The sequence below is a fragment of the Zonotrichia leucophrys genome, chromosome 25 (genome assembly GCF_028769735.1).
Source record: "Zonotrichia leucophrys gambelii isolate GWCS_2022_RI chromosome 25, RI_Zleu_2.0, whole genome shotgun sequence".
NCBI lineage: Eukaryota > Metazoa > Chordata > Aves > Passeriformes > Passerellidae > Zonotrichia > Zonotrichia leucophrys.
The window spans coordinates 1308750-1328245 of record NC_088194.1 but is presented as its reverse complement, the minus strand read 5'-3'; the positions used below and the strand labels follow the sequence as shown (position 1 = coordinate 1328245).

General features: G+C 57.3%; 1 protein-coding gene across 1 annotated transcript; it reads left to right on the top strand.

The window, feature by feature from the left end:
- The first annotated feature begins 3088 nt into the window (after positions 1-3088).
- MEX3A (mex-3 RNA binding family member A) lies at positions 3089-19164 on the top strand. The gene is made up of 2 exons (XM_064732460.1): positions 3089-3558; positions 15243-19164. Exons 1-2 carry the CDS (start codon positions 3090-3092, stop codon positions 16346-16348), a joined length of 1575 nt encoding a protein of 524 aa, XP_064588530.1. The 5' UTR covers position 3089; the 3' UTR covers positions 16349-19164.
- The last annotated feature ends 332 nt before the right edge of the window (positions 19165-19496 follow it).

Genomic DNA, 19496 nt, shown 5'->3' with positions numbered 1-19496 from the left:
GAGGGGTTCTCCTGCCCTTAACTTTACTTTTTTCCCTCTTTTTTATGCACAAGCTCCAACCCACAGCACGGCTCCTGCGCAGAGGGGCCCTGCCCCTCCCAGCATCTCCCTGAGTTCGAACCGCACATCAGGCAAAGCTGGATGCCAAAAACAAACTGAAAGCAAAAAATTCCCCCTTCCCAAAGTGCCTGGGCAAACTCACAGGGAGAGCTCCGGCAGCACCTTACCGGCTGAGTCAGTGGATGAGCCATCTCCTTGTGCTGGCTGCCCCATCTGCCGAGTTTAGCCGCAGCTGAGATCTTCTGCTGGTAGACCCAGAAAGGGGAGGTGGGGGGGAAAGAAAAAACCTTCCCGTAAGGATCCCAGAGCCAGAGAGAGCAAATCTGCACAGGATGCAGTGTGGGGGGGATGGAAATGTCCAGCCCCGGTGACAAGGCAGCGGTGCCACCACCCCGCATTCATTGCCAGCGCTGCGCAGCGCGATGTGGCTCGGCGGGAGCCTCGCATCCCTTTCTGCATTGTCCCTCTCCAGTGTGAGCTCCGGCAATCTCATTTCATGGGAGACATCTGGTTTGATTCAAAGAGAAGAAAGGGGCGAGGGGGGAACGGCGCGCTCACACGCTCAGCGCCCAGCGCGGCTGCCTGGGAGCTGGGGAGCGATTGTCAATGCTTCCCTCCTTCCCTCGGCGCTGAATCCTCCTCATTTCAATGAGAAAGGCCAGCCCGGGAGCAGGGCTGTCCCACGGCTCCCCCCCAGCATTCCCAGTCTGCAGGAGGGGACTTTGCTGAGGCACAGAGCCGGGGTGGGGAGCTGAACCACAGCAGCCTCACCAAGCCTGGAGCCTCTGCAAGGCCTTGGGGGGCTCCCCCTTCTTATTTTCCAAAATTCCCAGGCCTGGTGGACATGTAGTATTGTCCCTCAGATTCTTGTGGCTGTGTCAGGGGTCTTCCCACTGCAAGACTGAAGACCTCATGTTTGCGGAGAACCCTTTTGGAAGGCCATGTCCTCTTTCACAAGGACAAAGCAGTGAGCTCCTTGTCCATGGGAGGGGGATCCTGCCCCATTGTGCCATCCTGCTGACACTGGTGCCCTGTTGTCCTGTCCCCAAAGTGTCCCTGCTGAGCCACCACTCCTCCCACGGATCCCTGTGGGTCTCTGCATGGATCCCAGTGGTGTAACCTGACCCAATCCCTGTGGGTCTCTGCATGGATCCCAGTGGTGTAACCTGACCCAATCCCTGTGGGTCTCTGGATGGATCCCAATGGTGTAACCCAACCCAATCCCTGTGGGTCTCTGCATGGATCCCAGTGGTGTAACCCAGCCCAATCCCTGTGGGTCTCTGCATGGATCCCAGCCCTGGACACCCCTGTAACACCCCTCAGGAGTGGGCAGCAACAGGTCCCCACACAAACCCTCCTTCACCCAGTGTGGGGCACATGGTGGGTGTCCACAGAGACCCCTTCCACTCATGGTCCTCCATGCTGGGTGCACCCAGTGGGTCCCCTCACAGACCCCTCATTCCTGGGACCCCTCTCTGCCAGGGTGTGCACAGAGAGCCACTCATGGAACCCAGAGTGGGTCCCCATGCAGCCCCTACACCCACCCAGGGCATGGTGGGTCCCCAAGGAGTCCCCTCCACGTGTGACACAGGGAAATCCCACTGCAGCTCTCTCCACCCATTGCACAGTGGTCCGACCACAGACTCTTCCACCCATGGCATGGTATATCTGCGTTTTGGGGTGCACATCTGCGTTTTGGGGGGCACATCTGCATTTTGGGGGGCACATCTGCGTTTTGGGGTGCACATCTGCGTTTTGGGGGGCACATCTGCGTTTTGGGGTTGTGCTCCAGTGTGTGCACATCTGGCCACAGCTCGGGACACCTGGGCACACCTGGATGTGCATCATCCTCCAGCCGGGTCACGGTGGCTTCCCCGCAGTCCCCTCCATGGTTGGTCCTCTCACACCTCCCTAACCCGTGTCACAAAGGGACCCCCCACCCCATCCCCATGCCATGGCACGTCCCCCTGCAGCCCCTCCACGCGTGACACAGCGTGTGTACCCTCTGCACGATGTGTGTCCCCACAGCAGCCTCCCCTCCGTGTCCCAGCGGACCCCACACCACCCTCCACCCCTGTGGGTTCCTCTCCACTCGTGTCACCGCGGGTGCCCTGGAGCCCCCTCACCGTGTCCCGGCCGGTCCCTCGCATCCCACATCCCACATCCATTCGTGTCCCCGTGGGTCCCCGCATCCCCCTCGCAGTGTCACAGCGGGTCCCCCATATCGCACATCCCATATCCCACATCCACTCGTGTCACTGCGGGTTCCCCGGATCCCCCTCACAGTGTCACGGCGGGTCCCCCACATTGCACATCCCACATCCACTCGTGTCACAGCGGGTCCCCTGGAGCCCCCTCACCATGTCCCAGCCGGTCCCCCCATCCCACATTCCATATCCACTCATGTCCCCGTGGGTCCCTACATCCCCCTCGCAGTGTCACAGCGGGTCCCCCACATCCCACATCCCACATCCCACATCCATTCGTGTCCCCGTGGGTCCCCGCATCCCCCTCGCAGTGTCACAGCGGGTCCCCCATATTGCACATCCCACATCCCACATCCACCCGTGTCCCCGCGGGTCGCCCTCCGCACGCCGCCGGTCCCCGCCGCCCCGGTGGCCGCCGCCGCGGGCGGGGGTGTGCCGCCACCGGACTACATCCCCCATGAGCCCGCGGGCCGGGCCGCTCCCGCAGCGCCCAGCCGCCTTCAAACAAAAGAGTTTCCCCCCGCGGGGCCGCGCTCCGCTCCGCGCCCCCCGCACCCCCCGCACCCCCCGGCGGCGGCGGCCGGGGGCGGGGGCGGCGGCGGGGGGACCGCGGTGGAGGCGGCGGGCGCGGGGCTCGGGTTACACGGGAAAGGGGCTTGGCCAGGCGGGGGGCGGGGGGCGGAGGGTCCTTTTCTCTCTCTCGTTCTCTCTCTCTGCCTTTTTTTTTCCCTTCTCCCTCCCGAGCTCTTTGTGTCCCCCCCCCCCCCCCCCCCCCCCCCCCCCCCCCCCAGCCCCCAGCCCCCTCCCAAGCCTTTGTTAGCCATGCCTAGCCTGGTAGTCCCAGGGATAATGGAAAGGAACGGGGGTTTCGGCGATTTAGGCTGTTTCGGTGGGAGCGGCAAAGACAGAGCGCTGCTTGAGGATGACCGGGCGCTGCAGCTCGCCCTGGACCAGCTCTGCCTGCTGGGGCTAGGCGAGCCTTCCTCCTCCTCCTCCTCCTCGGCCGTGGTGCTGGTGGAGGACAGCAACAACAACAACAATAACCCGCCGCCGCCGCCGCCGCAGCAGCCCCCGCCGCCGCCGCCGCCGCCGCAGCAGCCGCCGCCGCCGCCGCCGCCGCCGCCCCCGGCGGCCCCGAAGGGCTCGGCGGCGCCCAGCGCCGGGGCGGCGGAGCCCAAGTTGTGCGCGCTCTACAAGGAGGCCGAGCTGCGGCTCAAGAGCAGCTCCAACACCACCGAGTGCGTCCCGGTGCCCAGCTCCGAGCACGTGGCCGAGATCGTGGGACGGCAAGGTGAGCGCCGGGCCCCCGGTACCCCCCGATGTGCCCCGGTGTGTCGCCGCTCGCCGGCCCCGGGACACTCCCCCCGCGGCCGCGGGGCCCCGCCGCTCCCTCCCGCCCATTGTTCGGGGCCGGGGCCGCTCGGCCCCGCCGGGGACAAAGCCCGGGGCTCCCGGGATGTGGGCGGGCGGCCGCGCTCCCGGCACGGCGGTGCTGGGGAACGGTGGCATGGGGGCTCTGCGGGAGCGCTGCGGGGGCTTGTCCGGCACCGGAGCCCCGCGCGCCGCTCCCCGGTTCTGCCCAAGAGCCGAGCTCGACCGCGCTCTGCTTAAGAAAGGAAAAAACCCTGGGAATAAGGCGGGGGAAGGGCGGGGGGTGCAGGCTGAGCCCGGCCCCGCGCCTCGGAGTCCCCCTTTGTTGGCCGGGCGGAGGGGGTGTGGTGGTGCCGCCGGGCTCGGTCCGAGCGGCCGCTGGAGCGGCTGGGAGCCGAGCTGCCGAGCTGCTCCCGCCGCCCCCCGGCAACGGGGGGGACCCCGGAGCGAGGGGACCCCGGAGCGGGAGCCGCCGTCCCGCGTGGGCCCCCCGCAGCCGCTGCCCGCGCGCCGCCACAGTGATGCTTTTGTTCTCCCGGCTCCGTTCGGAGCGAGGTGGAATGGAGGAGGGCTTTAAAAAAAATTACATATATATATCTATATATATATATATATATCCCCATACCACACCCACTCTTAAGTCACCCCTCGCCCACCCCCACCACTCCCGGGTGTGCGGTGCGGGGCCCCGCGCCTCCCGTGGGCACTGCGGGAGTCGGGGCACGGCGCTGCCGAGAGAAGTTTTGTGTCGCTACAGAGAAAAAAAAAATAATAATAGTGCGGCTAAGTGTTGGGCTTTTTTTTTTTTCCTTTCTTTCTTTCTTTCTCTGAACAAGTAACTTGACGCTCTGGAAGTGCGATGGGCAGAGCCTGCGGCTCCATGGGCAGATGCTCTCCTGTGGGTTGGGATGGAAGGGCCCTGAGCAGGGGGTTTGTGGGGGGACACGGGGGGTGATGACCCCCAGTGCCCCGAGAAGGGCTGAGGTGGGCGAGGGGAAGCCACGGGAGAGGGACACAAATGGCTCCGTGCTGGACATCTCTGGCGCTAGGGCGTGCGGCTGGAACAATGGGGCCTGCGGAGGCTCTGCTTGCTCCCAGCCCTGGAGCAAGGTCCGGTTCCACGGGCCGGTCCCGGTTCTCCGGGATGGAGAGCGGGCAGCAGTGCGGGGGTGCTGACCTCCCCAAAACTCGGGGTCTCTGCAGCCGGGGGAGCAGCTCCTGCTGTGGTGTTCACACTGGGATGGGGGCCCCTCACTGGGGAGATGGGCAGGAAGGGGTGAAGGTCTGGCCCAGGAGATCCCACTGGCCCCGATCCTGATCCTGATCCTCCCTTCGCTTTGCAGGCACGGTGGGGCTCAGCACCCACTCTGCGCTGGTGTGTGTGTGTGTGAGGCCATGGAGAATCAGGCCCCCTTTGTTTAATAAAGTTGGGAAAGAGGATTCGGCAGGCGGAACCGAGGGGGAAATGTGCCAGGGCTGTTTTGTTGCAGGATCTCAGCGCTGCCCCAGACTCCTGAGAAGGGGGTGTGTGCTCAGAACGCAGCACGTGCCTCTTGTGTCCAGAGCCATGGAGAGGAACGTGGAGACCTGGATTTTTTCCACCATTTTTTGTGTGTGTGTGTGTGTGTGAGTGAGGGTTTTCCCACATCTGGGAAGCTGAAATGTCAGCGTGCTGGAGCTGGGGGGATGCAGCTGTGGCTGTGCTCCCTTGGCTGGTGGGGCAGATGGTGCAGCCTGTGCCCCACCGTGGAGGTGGGTGGGATGGATCCTGTGCTGGGGGCTCCTTCAGCACGGTCCCTGGAGCTGTGGCTCTTCACTCCAGCGCACATCATGGCCCACACTTGTTTCTGAAGGCCTGCAGGAATGTCTCTGCTGTCTCCTGTGCCTTGTTTTTGTGTAGAAGGCCGGATTAAGAGGGTCTGGAGCTGGGTGTGGGGCTCCCTGGGGGATTGATTCCTGGACTCTCATGGATGCCTGACCAGGAATCCCAGAATGCCAGATTGTCATCCCTTGGTAGTACTGCTCCTGTTGCAGATGGTTTTCTAGGAAAACAATTGTGTTTATGGGTACCTTTGAACAGGGTGACGAACGTCTTGAAAAAGGGAGGGGGAAAAAAGTAATAATGAAATAAAAAATTATTTCACAGCTTTACTTGGTAACAGGGTTTAGCTTTTTCTTCAACTTATTATTTTCTGAAGAAACACACTCTCCCTTCAGATTATTTTATAATAACATCAACCATCTATTAAAGTGTTCCTCACAGGCAGGTGTGGATATGAGAGGCCTGGATCTGGGCACAGGGACCTGGCCACAGGAATTCCACCTGCTATCAGGCCACTCCTCACTTTGCCAAAGCACTGAAAAGGCACTTAAGTGTAAATAATGCTCAAGCCCGATGTATTTTTATTGGAATGCCTGTAAGAGTGGTTTGTGAAGAGGTGTAATTGTGGCAGAGGGGGTGGCTTCACTCCAAGCAAGGATGCTGCAGGAACTCGACCTGAGCCTGGCAGCTCCTGCTTTCCCCAGGAGCTGTGAACGTGCCCTGGAGGAGCCAATGGCCTGCTGGAATCCTTGCTCCAGTTTGTGCTGGGGCTGCTTTGTGCTCTGAATTTGAGCCACGAGCCAGCTGGGGTGGGGGACTGGCCTGGGGTGAGGTGGTGGTGGCTGTGGAAAGGGGGATTGGTGGGAACTGGCCAGGCTGGTGCCCCTGGGTCCGTGGCAAAGAGCTGGGTGGCTGGTGGGATGTGCCAAGGGCTGCTTTGCAAACTGGAGGGCAGGAAACAGGGAAAGGAAAAACGAGGGGATGAAGTCACAAGAATCCCTTTGACTGGGCATGGTTGGTGGTGACACCCCTTCCCTGGCTGGAGGTGGAGCCGTGACCTCCATGCCTGTCCTTCTGTGGGACGTATCAGGGGTGAGTCTGCCTGAGTCAGGGCTCCTGCAGGTCACCCCCTTCCCCTGGCATGTGTGTGAATCCAGCTGTGCTGAGTTTGGGTGACCAAACCTCCTGGTGTGCCCCATGGCACGGCCAGTGCTCCCTGGGGCCTGTGTGACACATCCGGGGGCTTGGTGGCCCTTGTGTTCCTCCTGCCACCCCTCATTGTGGGTGTCCTGCCTGCAACAGCCTGTCCATGGCTCTGCTGGCTCTCACGGCCATGCCCATGAAATTGTAAAGACAAAGCACTGGAGGGGTTTGCAGCAGGTTTTTCTGGAGATGGTGGGACATCAAGGGGTGTGTGTTGAGATGGGGTGTGGGTGCTGGGAGGAATGCAGAGTGTCTGAAGGGCACCATGTTTTGGTTGTGCAGGCTGTGAAATTAGGAAGGGGCAGAAATCTTCAGGCGCTGCAGCTCTTTCCTAAAAGTGACCCGAGGTGGGTGTGGATTAGCCAGATCAAGATTTGTATCCAACTTTTCTGCCTGCTCCCACAGACAAGCTGGGCCGCTGTCGCTGCAGCCAGGGGAGAGGCTGAAGGGCACGTTTGAGGCCAGATGTTGTGGGCAGGGAGACATGGTGCTGGTTCTTTGTGTGCCTGGTGTGTGCAGGTGTCGGGAGAAGCCGTGGGGTTGCTTTGGCTTCGTGCTGCGCCCACTCCCAGATAACACTTTCCCTGTAAGGATTTTTGGACTCTCTTAAGGATTTTTGGTCCTTCTAAGGGTTCTTGGTCTCATCACAGTAATAGCATCCATTGTCACCTGTACTCACAGACACCCTTTGATGCAGCATCTCCCAGCCTGCTCCAACCAGCCTGTTGTCACCAGGAATGAGATTATGCGAGAGAGGATCTTAACATAAATTGCTCTTTCTTGGCAAGGTGAAGTCAAATAACAAGAGGCTCCACTAAACCCAAGGTGATTGGGTTCTTTGTGTAGCTCCAAACATGCTCCAATGCTTTCAGCATTTAAAAATAGTCCGAGGAAGCCTTTTCCATTGAGGAAGTCTGATGATGGCAGCTCCCCCACCCACCCTGTGGAGGTGGATGTATGTACAGCATCCGAGGAGCAGCGAGGGGGGCAGATCTTCTTGTCTCCTTGTTTCATGGAAATCTTGGCTCGAAATCCACCCGATCTGCTGAGGTCTGAAGGCTGCTCCAGCAGCTCGGGATGGGCCCGAAAGGGAGGGAAAGATTTTGCAGTCGGTATCGGATTGTTACAAAGTGTTAACGAGAATTACTCCGAATTTACACCGCGGGGGGAAAAGTGCGGAGCGGCATCGACTTTGTGCCGTTTGAACCGGAGGTGGGAGGAGAGAACGGCTCTGGGAGGGAGAGAGAGAGGGAGACAAAGGGAATTTTCTGCGAGGGAGCCACGCACGCTCCCCGCGCAGCGCTCGGGCGGCCGGTGCGGCGCTGACCGAGTGAACCGCAGCGCAGCCGCCCGGAATCTAGGGCAGTGGGGAAGAAAGCGGCGCTGGCATTGGGTGGGGGCCCCCGCCTTTGTCTGGCAGCCCCCTCCCTCGCTGCCCGCGTCCCCCCGCGCTCGCCGTGCCCCGCTTCCCCCGCTCCGCCCGGCCCCGGCTCGGCTGGAGCCGTGCGGGACCGAGCCGTGCCACGGGCACACCCACTCCGCACCGGGGGCTCCGCTTCCCAACTTTGCTCCGCCGCACAAGGGTTGTCTGTGCCTCTAGGCTTGATGCTGTTTAGTGTTTTTTGTTTTTTCCCCTTTTTCTTTGTGGTTTTTTTTTGTTGTTTCATAAACAACTTTCATCACAATGTGAAAAAGCGTAAAATCGCCGCGCTGGAATGAGGCAGTCGCTGGTTTTCCTGGCATGGTGTGCGTTGGGTGGTGTTTTTTTTCCCGTTCTTGTAAACACAACTTGCATCATCAGGACAATAAACCCTCCGTGCAAAGAGATTTAGTTGGTTGGTTGTGGTCCTTTTGTGTGCATTTGTGGGTTTTTTTGACACCACTTTCATCGGGTTTTCGATGCAGCAAAACCTTACCCCACAGGCCGTCAGTAGGGTTTATTTGTGAAGTTCTTTGTGTGCTTGTCTTTTAACAAGGCTTTCATGTTAACGGGGGAAAGAATGCCCCACCTTACCCGAGGTAGCTGAGGGTTGTTTATTTTATGATCCTCTTCAATTTTATGACTACAATAGGAAAAAAGGACCAAGTTCTAATGTGCCCTTAGACCCTCTTGCACCCCACTGGCAGTGCCAGAAGGGACTGGTGGGGTATTTGCAGGTGTAATTTGTATCGGCGCCTTGCCAGAAATGAGGAGAGGGCTTGAAAAGCTTTTGTCTGCAGAGATTACTTTGTATCTGATGAAAACATGAAATATCAGGACCTGGAGTGATTTGTGGGGTGTGTTTTCCAAAATAAAACCACGACGCAGTCAATCAAACAAAAAGATGCCGCTTGGGGTTGGCTCTGGAGCTGTTTGCTGTGGCTGGTACAGCTCCCTTGGTGCTTCCAGGGTCAGGGTCATGCTCCTGGCATGGAGGTGCCGTTGGTGCCAGGTGGGAGCCTCCCCTCTGCATCAGTGGCGGAATATACCTGTGCAGGATCTGGCCTTGTCCCAGCACCGAGGAGAAGGTCATCAGCAGGTCTAACTCTGAATTTACACCAAAGTGAAATTATCTGAGGGATCTGCTCCACAGACAGGCACAGCTGAGTGTGCCACTGCACTGTCCTGGTGGCATTGTCACCGTGGTGCTGTGCTGGGCACATCCCTTCCATGCACTGATCATCCTCTGCCCACTGATGGAGCAGCACCTTGGGGTAAACCCTGTGAAAACACACTGGTTTGGGGCTGCTCAGAGTGAGAACATTTGGGATGGGTTTGGCAGCTAGATCAGATGCATCCAGCACCCTGGTGTCCCTTGTCTTTGCTGGAGAGGTGAACCAAGCTCCTGGAGCATTCTCTGTTGATTTTGATGGATTTGTTGCCCTGATGCAGGGGAAAGAGAGAGAGAGAAGGTGGCCGTGCATCCAGATCTCCCCCTGACCCCCCACCACCCATCTTGGCAATGTGTAGACTCAATTTATTTCTGTGTTTTCAGCCAGAGATGGCTGCTCTGCGGATTAATTCCAGTTAGCTGACTGGTCTGGGCACCAGAGGCTCTCCACTCCTCCAGGGTTTGGTCCTGTGTGGGAATGTTTGTGATGTACTCAGGTAATTTGCAAACACGTTTACTTTGAGTCAATTGGTAATCAGTGAAATTAAAGAGAAAAAAGGATGAGAGGAGGAACTGAGCTTATAGCCTCCTTCATGGAATGCTTTGGGATCTGCTTTATTGACAAAACCCAGGATAATAGAAGGTAGGCTGTGGAAACACAATGAGAAAGGGCTTAATTCTCTGTTTAATATAAAAATCTAAGTGGCAGGGGTCTGCCAGGGATCGACACACTGATGTCTGTGCACTGCCATAAGAACATAGACCAAGTTATGTTTCATGGTCCCTTTCTTCCCTCAGCTTCATTTTGACACCACCTGCCAGGCAATCCCCTCCCTTCCACCTCCCTCCCCTTTGAATAATCCCCCGAGTAAAATGCTTTGTTACACAGTGTTTTCAAATTTCAGTTATGCACGAAGGGAAAGTGTCAGAAACCACCCCATGCAGGATGAATTTTGTTTGGAATAAGCACATTGGGGTGTGCTGCCCATCTGGCTGGGGCCACATCCTGATCCAGCTGAGCTCCATCAGAGCAGGGGGATCTCAAAGGAGGCTCAGCCCCTTTTTAGTGTGCAAAGCAGTCAGGGATGGGGCTGAGATGGGCCTGAAACCTTGGCACTAAGTGAGTAAATCACGTTTAAGCCCAGCCTGGTTTTAGCTGATGTAAAAAACCAGTGCAGCACCCCTGGAAGTTGTGGAGTTCTCTGGATTTGGGCTGCTGATGGTTTGCCCATTGTCTGTGCCAGGTCAGAGCTGCTGGAGGTCAGGGCTGCTGAGCCCTCTGGGCTTGCTGGGGTTGGTCTAATTTCCTAGGAGGTGATTTTCTCCCGTTTTTAAGCACAGGATCCCCATCTGTCTGTCTCCACAAAGCTGGCTTTCCCGTCTGCAGGCCTGCACAGAGACCCTCCCTCCTCCCCCCCTTCTCACACCACCGACTGCACCACGCGTCCTTTTGTCCGTTCCACATCCTCCTTCCCCTCCCTCTCGCCGTGCTCTCTCCTTGCCCACCTTCCTTTTGCCCTTTTGGGGTGTCTTTGGCTTTGCTCCCACGCACCTCATTCTCCTCCTCCCTTGGAGGCATCAGGGTGTGCCTCTCCCTCAATTTCCACCACCTTTGCTCCATGCCCAACTCCCTCCCGCTCCTCCAGCTCGCGTAACATGCTTACATTTGCCCTCATTCATGTGGATTCCTTGCCACTGCTCCCTTCCATCTGTCCCCAGCATGGAGCCCTGGTCCTTTGTCACAGCTCTGCCTGCCTGACCCTCCCTGTCGGCTCTGTGATTGTTTCCTGTCCTGCCGGGCTCACATCCCTGTCCCCCACATGCTGTCATTGTCCCACAGCTGAGAACAGCACGGAGCCCAAATCCAGCCCCAATCTTAGCCCCAATGCCAGCCCCAATGCCAGCCCCAATCCCATCCATGCCACACGCCTGCCCGAGGTCTTTTCTGCGCAGGAGAGCGAGCTTGGCTCCAGAGGCAGAGCTCGGGTCACTGCGGAATTCCACGGAGCTCCTGCAGCCCGGGGTGATGCACAGGGAGGCATTTTCAGCTTGATGCTTGCTGTGAACACCCCCCTGTCTTTTCCACGCGATGCTCTGGTGATATCCCTGGGGAAATGGTGGCATCTCGGTTAATCTTCCTAAGATGGAATCTCCCTCTTTGGAGAGGGAGGGAGCAGCACAGGAGAGGGGCAGGGAAATGTCTGCCAGCGGTGGGGCAGGGACAGCCCACCCTGCCAGGGCTGCCAGAGGGCACGGGTGACCTCTCAAGAATTTATCCAGCTCTCCTTGGGATGCGCCTTTATTACTTATTATTATTTATCCTATAGTTGAGTTGTGCCTTTTTCCTACAGTTGAGTTGTGCCTGGCTCACTGAGGTCCTGTCCTCTGAGTTTCCTGGAGCTGACAGCACACCACTGCCTGACCACTGCTCCACATGGGCTGTTTGCAAACTTTACTCAACAAAGCATCACAAATCTACCTCAGGGTGCAAACTCCGGGGAGTAACCCGTGAGCTACATTGCATTTGGTGAGGGGTGGATTTGGTTTGGATTTAGGGATTTTCCCAGATCCTTTTTTGTGGCATTTCCATTCCCCAGGAGTGTGGAATTCCTGTTTCAGAGATGGCTTGAGTACAGTGCTGTGATGTGGAGCATGAATGGGAATTTTGTGGGAGCACAAGGCAGGAGACAGCAATTCCTGCTCCAGAAACGGGAAATGAGGCTCGGGGAGCTGAGGTGGCTCTGAGGAGTTCAAAATCACAGCAGGAGTTGACAGTGAAGCTCTGATTTACCAGCGTGTGTCCCGTGCTGCTGCCAAGACCCTCTGAGGGGCAGTGGGCTCACGGCTGTGCCAGGGGCTGTGTGGGGCTATGGCTGGCCAGGGCTGTGCCCGGTGCCTGTGTGGTGCCATGCCCGGTGTCCCTGTGGTGCCGTGCCCGTGCTGTGCCATGCCTGGTGCCATGCCCGGTGTCCCTGTGGTGCCGTGCCCGTGCTATGCCATGCCTGGTGTCCATGCAGTGCCATGCCCGTGCTGTGCCCAGTGTCTGTGCTGTGCCATGCCTGGTGTCCCTGTGGTGCCATGCCTGGTGTCCATGCAGTGCCATGCCCGTGCTGTGCCCAGTGTCTGTGCTGTGCCATGCATGGTGCCCACGTGGTGCCATGCCTGGTGTCCCTGTGGTGCCATGCCCGTGCTGTGCCATGCATGGTGCCCGCACGGTGCTGTGCCCAGTGTCCATGTGGTGCCGTGCTGTGCCCGGTGCCCGTGTGGTGCCATGCCCGGTGTCCCTGTGGTGCCATGCCCGTGCTGTGCCATGCCTGGTGTCCACACAGTGCCATGCCCGTGCTGTGCTGTGCCCAGTGCCTGTGCTGTGCCATGCCTGGTGTCGTGCCCAGTGTCCATGTGGTGCCGTGCTGTGCCCGGTGTCTGTGCTGTGCCCAGTGTCCCAGCAGCGCCATGCCCATGCTGTGCCCAGTGCTTGTGTGGTGCCGTGACCGTGCTGTGCCATGCCTGATGCTTGCACGGTGCCCGTGCTGTGCTGTGCCTGTTGTCCATGTGGTGCCATGCCCGTGCCGTGCCTGGTACTTGTGTGGTGCCATGCAAGTGTGGTGTTGTGCCTGCTGCCCACGTGGTGCTGAGCCCAGTGCCTGTGCAGTGCTGTGCCCATGGGATGCCATGCTCCATGCCCACGCGGTGCTGTGCCCCTGCTGTGCTATGTCCAGTGCCCATGCCATGCCCGGTGCCCACATGGTGCCACGCCCGGTGCTTGTGGGTTCCATGCCCGTGCTGTGCTGTGCCTACTGCCTGTGCGGTGTTGTGCCATGCCATGCCCAGTGCCCACATGGTGCCGTGCTTGGTGCCCGTGCGGTTCCATGCCCCTGCTGTGTTGTGCCCACTGCCTGTGCGCTGCGGTGCCATTCCTGTGCCATGCCCGGTGCCCAAGTGATGCTTTGCCCGCTTCTTGTGCTGTGCCATGCCCCTGCTGTGCCATGCCCAGTGTCCACATGGTGCCATGCCCCTGTGGTTCCGTGCCCATGCCATGCCCGGTGCCCAAGCGGCGCCAGCACTGCGAGGGCAGTGCCCGCGCTGAGCGCGCTCCCCGCCAGGCACTGCTGGATGCAGTGGCTGCCCTGGCACCTGTGAGCCCAGGGAGCTGTTTGTGCCAGCTCTCGTGGCACCAGGCTGCTCCAGTGCCACAGGTGTGGGTTCAGTTCTTGCTGGCATCCCAGGGGGCACCCCGATGTCACCAGCCTGTGTCTCTCCAGAAGGGCTGAGCATGAGTGGCAGCCCTGAGCTGCCAGCCTGAGAGGTGCTGTTATTTATCAGGATCTGTAGAAATAATAAAATCCAGCCCAGGAGCTGAGGAATCGCATTCGGTGGTTGCAGAGGCAGCGTTTGCAGGTCGTTGTGTGTTGAAGTGTGGTGTCAGTGGGGTGTGTGGAGGAAAAGCTGCTGGTGTGTCGGGTAGTCAGAGGAAAATGGTCTTTTCTGGGGAGGGAAGGTGGGGTAGGAGGTGCTGGGGGATCTCAGAGAGGTCCCAGTGCTGTGTCCTCATCCTCTGGTTCTGTCAGACACCCAAATCCTCAGGAAACCGCAGCAAAGTGCTCACCTTGCTTCATCTGCGCTGGAGAATCACAGGTTTTAACTTTCCTCTGCTCAGGTGTCCTCTGATCTGAGCTCAGAGCACACCTCCTGCAGAGGAACCCCCAGCCTGCCCTGGAGCTTGTGCCAGAAATGCCTTGGGGCACAAAGTGAGGCTTCTTGAGGGGCAGGACAGCAGCAAGGAGGGCTCCAGGGGTAGTTTAGAGAACTGTGCCACATCTGTAAAACCTCTTAGTTGTTGATGGCATCCTGGTGTCATCTGGGAACCTGAAGCCAACCAGCTGGATCAAGACACTCCAAAAGATCATTTGGAAGCCAAAACACACTGGAAAGTCTTTTGTCCTTTTTGGGAAAGCAGAAGGCTGTTTTCTGAGCTGTGGGGAGCTGGAGGAATGGGCTTGGTCAGTTCTAGGATTTGGGGAATGGGCTTGGTGGGTTCTAAGATTTGGGGAATGGGCTCAGTGTGCTCTGGGATGTGGATACTGGTACACAGAGAACACCACATGGCCAGTGATCTCAGCAGAGGGTCTGAGCACCTGGAGCAGGAGTCTTTGCACAGCCTGCTAGGGCTCACAGGAGGGCAGCCCTGCCCCATTTCTTGCTGTTTCAGCCCCAAAGCAAATCCTGGCCCCATGCCATCTAGCTCTGCTGGCATTTGCTGTCCTGCCCTATCTGCAGTGGGGAGGCCCAAACTGCTGCATCTCTGCAACTCCCCTACAAACTTGTCCCCTGAAATTCATGGTATTCACCCCAAAACCTCCTCAGTAGTACCAAAATCCTCCGGAGTCAAGGCAACTCCCCTTGGGAGCTGGCACAGGGTGGCCAAGGGCTCCACATTGGCAATCCAGGCTGTGGGACCAGCATCTCTCTGTTCTCCTGTGACCTCCAGGCTGCCCCATGAGGGCATCAGCTCTGTCCCCAGAGCCCAAGGATGACCACTGTCACTGGGGGGGCCACCCTGGGGCTCTGGGGACAGGCCTTGTCACAGAGACCACTGACACCAGGTGTGGATCTCCCATTGCTCCATGGTGTTGGGGTGGGTGGAAGGGAGATCTTTGGGATGACTGCTGAGGGAAGGCAGTCAGGGGGGATGGTGTGGTGGGCTGCAGCACACAAAATGGTGATCCCTCTTTTGGGGGATGGGGGAGCATGGCACTCCTGAGAGAGGGAATCTGAGAATGGTGAGGGTGGGCCTCCCTCTGGCATTTCCCCTCAGGGAGGGAGTCTGTGGGAATGGTGAGGATGGACTTCCCTCTGGCATTTCCCCTCAGGGTTAGGGGCCTTTCCCTTGTTCCACGTCCTGCACAGTGGCTGCCAGGTGGCACAGGAGATGGTGGCCTGGTGGGGCAGCCTCGTTAACTGCTGTGCCTTCTTCTCTCTCTTCCCAAGGCTGCAAGATCAAAGCCCTGCGGGCAAAGACCAACACCTACATCAAGACCCCGGTGCGAGGGGAGGAGCCGGTCTTCATGGTGACGGGGCGGCGGGAGGACGTGGCCATGGCCCGGCGGGAGATCATCTCGGCGGCCGAGCACTTCTCCATGATCAGGGCCTCGCGCAACAAGGCGGGCACCACCTTCGGCAGCGCGCCCACCCTGCCGGGGCAGGTCACCATCCGCGTGCGCGTGCCCTACCGCGTGGTGGGGCTGGTGGTGGGCCCCAAGGGAGCCACCATCAAGAGGATCCAGCAGCAGACCAACACCTACATCATCACGCCCAGCCGGGACCGGGACCCCGTCTTCGAGATCACCGGCGCACCGGGCAACGTGGAGCGCGCCCGCGAGGAGATCGAGACGCACATCGCGGTGAGGACGGGCAAGATTCTGGAGTACAACAACGAGAACGACTTCCTCTCCAGCAGCCCCGACTCCGGCATGGAGAACCGCTACTCGGAGGCCTGGCGGGTGCACACGCCGGCGCCGGGCTGCAAGCCCCTGTCCACCTTCCGCCAGAACAGCCTGGGCTGCATCGGCGACTGCTCCGTTGACCCCGTCTACGAGACCCCCCGGCTGAACGACCAAAACGACTTCAATTACGGTTACCTCTTCCCCAACTACGGTGTGAACAAGCAGGATTTGTACTACGGGGTGCCGGAGTCGGGCGCCCCGATGTGGGCCGGGCAGGAGAACACCAACCCCGTCTCGGTGCTCTTCTCGAAGCAGCAGCGCTCCAGCAGCACCGGCGCCATCCACCCCAACTCGCACCGCTCGCCCTCCTCCTCCATCCCCGAGCCCGGCCTGTCCGGGCTGCCGCGGCGGTCGCAGGGGGAGCCCCTGCAGGGCTTCTCCAAGCTGGGCACGCCCGCCGCCGCCCGGACGTCGGTGGGCAGCAGCCGCGAGTGCATGGTGTGCTTCGAGAGCGAGGTGACGGCCGCGCTGGTGCCCTGCGGCCACAACCTCTTCTGCATGGAGTGTGCCGTGAGGATCTGCGAGAGGACTGATCCCGAGTGCCCCGTCTGCCACGCGGCAGCCACTCAGGCCATTAGAATATTTTCCTAAAATAGACAGAGCAGGGCATTGGGGGGGGGTGGGGGTAGGAAGGGAGAGCGGGCGGGATGAGAGAAAAAAAATGATGATAATAATAATAATGATAATAATAATAATAATAATGACATCTGAAGAACAAAAAAAAAAAGAATGAAAGAATAAATTAATTTAAAGAAGAAGAAGAAGAAGAAGAAAAAGAAGAAATGAAATTATTTTACAAGCAATGTATGTTATTTTTTAAAAAAATAATAAGTGAATAATAAAATTAAAATGAATAGCAAAGCCAGAAATTTTGAAGGGCGAACAATGCTCCAGCCTGCAATGTCTTTTGTAAACCAAGTACTCAGAACGCACACTCGGATCTCGCAAGCAAAGCAGTTTAGTTCAGTTTTTTTTGGTGGTGAGATTGGGACTTCTTGGCGATGACCAAGCCAGGCCACCTGGATCGACCGGGGAGGGAGCAGGGATGCAGGGAGGGCCCTGCCAGCCTTTCTCCAGCCACCTTCAACCTTTGTCTTGGCTTGAAGCCCCCACTCTCCTCCCCCCAGGGTTGTCGGCCCAACTGGGAGCTCAGAAAGAAACAACAGAAAGAAAGGAAAACGGATGACAGGGATTTGGAAGAACAAGAAAGAAACCATCAACCTCTGGGAACCTGTTAGAACGAGGGCACAACTGTATTACCTCAAAGATTTAAACAAAAAAAAAATCACAGCTAAAGAACTTTTATTGTTTTCCTTTTTTTCTAAAAAAAACCCAAACAAAAAACACAAAAAAAAAGAAAATCAAAAAAAGAAGGTGAAGAAATAAAAAACGACGCCAGTGAAACTGAAGAAGGTTTGGAAGAACCTACTGGGATCACACCAGGCGACGAGCATTTATTTTGTTATTCTGAGCCACCGTGGAGTCTGGAACTTTGTTCTTTTTTCCTTATCCAAGCAGGGATTTGTTCATCAGTCCAATCAGGAGTCACTAACAGGGTATTTCCAAAGCATTCCCGTCCATGGGGGGAGTGCATCGACTTCCACATTTCCGTAGGTCACTCTTCATTCTTTCCTCCAAGTGATGCCAGCTGCAGCTACACACACCACACACACACACACACAGAGAACATTGTGCTTTTCTTTTCTTAAAAAACATACCTATTGCACCAAAACCTAAGAGAGACGATCATGCAATACAGGCAAATGAGCCCATATGAAACCAACATGCATCCCAACAGAGAGCAAAAAAAAAAAACCCTGAGTTTATAGAGATAATTTTGTTGTCGTCGTTTTTAAACTGGACCAAAACTTTTGTTACCCAAACCAAGTAGGGGAAAAAAAACAAAAAAGAAGAAAAAGTATTTCTTTATGGACCAAAACCTCTTCAGCTGTCCTTTTCCTGGATCTTCCTGAGGTTGGCCACTTTTATATATTATATTTTTTTCAGAACGAAACAAAACAGAAAAAAAATTGCCTTGTTGAACATCCTTTAATCATTTCAAGACTCCTGGTTTTGTTAAATGAGATACTTTAAAACCATTGGGAAGTGGGAGAGGATGGGCTTCAGATCTGGCTCCCGTGCCAACGCATGCAAGGTGCAGGCCAGCACCTTCACTCCATCAGGTTTGTTCAGCTGGTCTGTGGATGCCAAAATGCTGTGATGTTAAAAATGTGTTGGATTGACCTATTGAGTACCAGTACACCCAGCTATAAATATATGTGTGTATATATATATATAGGCACTTAATTAATCAAGCACCTATATATATATATATGTGTGTATATAAACCCATATATATAATTTTTCTCCCACTACCACCACTTCCCCATTTCCTACCCCTCAACTTCTGCTCACAGATCCTGGACCCTGATTTAGAACTGAACCAACAAGTTTCACAACTTGGCACAGACAGTTCTAACATTAAAAAAAAAAACCCAAACAAACAAACAAAAAAAATCACCTGAGATTTTTTTTATTCCCTTCAGTTACAGGAGACTTTCTTTTCATCGTGGTAATGTTCCTGGGAACATCCTCCCTTCTGCTTGGTTTGCTGCCTGTGCCCTGGCACAGCGGGCTCAGGGGCACAGTCACTGAAGGGCTGAGCTCACTGTGCTGGGGCAGGTGCTGCTGGTGCTCTGTGCTGATAAAAATCCACTTTTGATCTTCAGATACCAGTTGGAGGGTTGGAAATGGTGGTGGGATGATGGGATGCCTCCACTCTTTTGCATCGACAGTAATGTATTCCGTAGGGGCGGATTGGAGGGGTGGGCAGTGTTCCCAGGCTGTAGTGGATGCTGATGTTTTGGAAGCAGTAAAGACAAAAGTTAAAATGCTGTGGCAATGGGACACTGTCAGGCAGGATTGGTACTCCCCTCCTCCCCAGAGCTTTAGGAAATCCCTGGCCAGGCTGTTGTCCCAGCCCTGCAGCCTTTCACACCAGGAGCGGGTTGGGATGCGAGCACTTCCTGGGGGAAGGCGCCGCGTTCTGCACCCTCTGGTGTGGGGCCTGTGGGGTGATGGGGTCTGGGGTGCTCTGGATGAACCCCCAGAGCCCCCATGTCCCGAATTGTCCTGGGGCACAGCCCATCCTCAGCATAGGAGCCCCAGCCAGCACTGGCCACATCCTTCCTAAAACTGCCCCATTCTCATTCAAAATCTGGCCTCAGTTTGGTCCCAGTTAAGGAAGGGAAGGGCAGGGCAGGGAGAGGGGGACATGGCCGTTCCCTGGGAACCTCTCCCCTCCCCAGTGCCCCCTCCTCCATGCCGTGCTGCCCTCCCCACCCCAGGGCTGCATTGGATCCCTTCGTGGCGCGGAATTCTCCCGCTGGTGTAGAGAGAGTGGTGGAAGCACGAGCTGGGGGGCGGGGGGTGGGGGTCGGGGGTGGGCAGGGGGCTCAGCCACCCTTCAGAGGGGCGTTCAGAAACGTTGGTGTTGGTGCTGGAGGGGCTGAGCTGGGGGCTCGGCCGCTGTGTTAGTGAGTGAGTAGTCGTTCTTGGCTGAGTGGAGTCTGTTCGTGGTAATGTGAGCAAGTTCTTGATCAATGTCTTTATTTGATGCCAGGTTGTGAAGAGGTGGGTGGGAGTGGGGAGGGGGGAAGAAGACCCCTGTGTTGGGGACCTGGGGTGGGGGGACCTGTTCTAGCACTGACTGTAGGGGGTGAGGAATGGGGAAGGTACA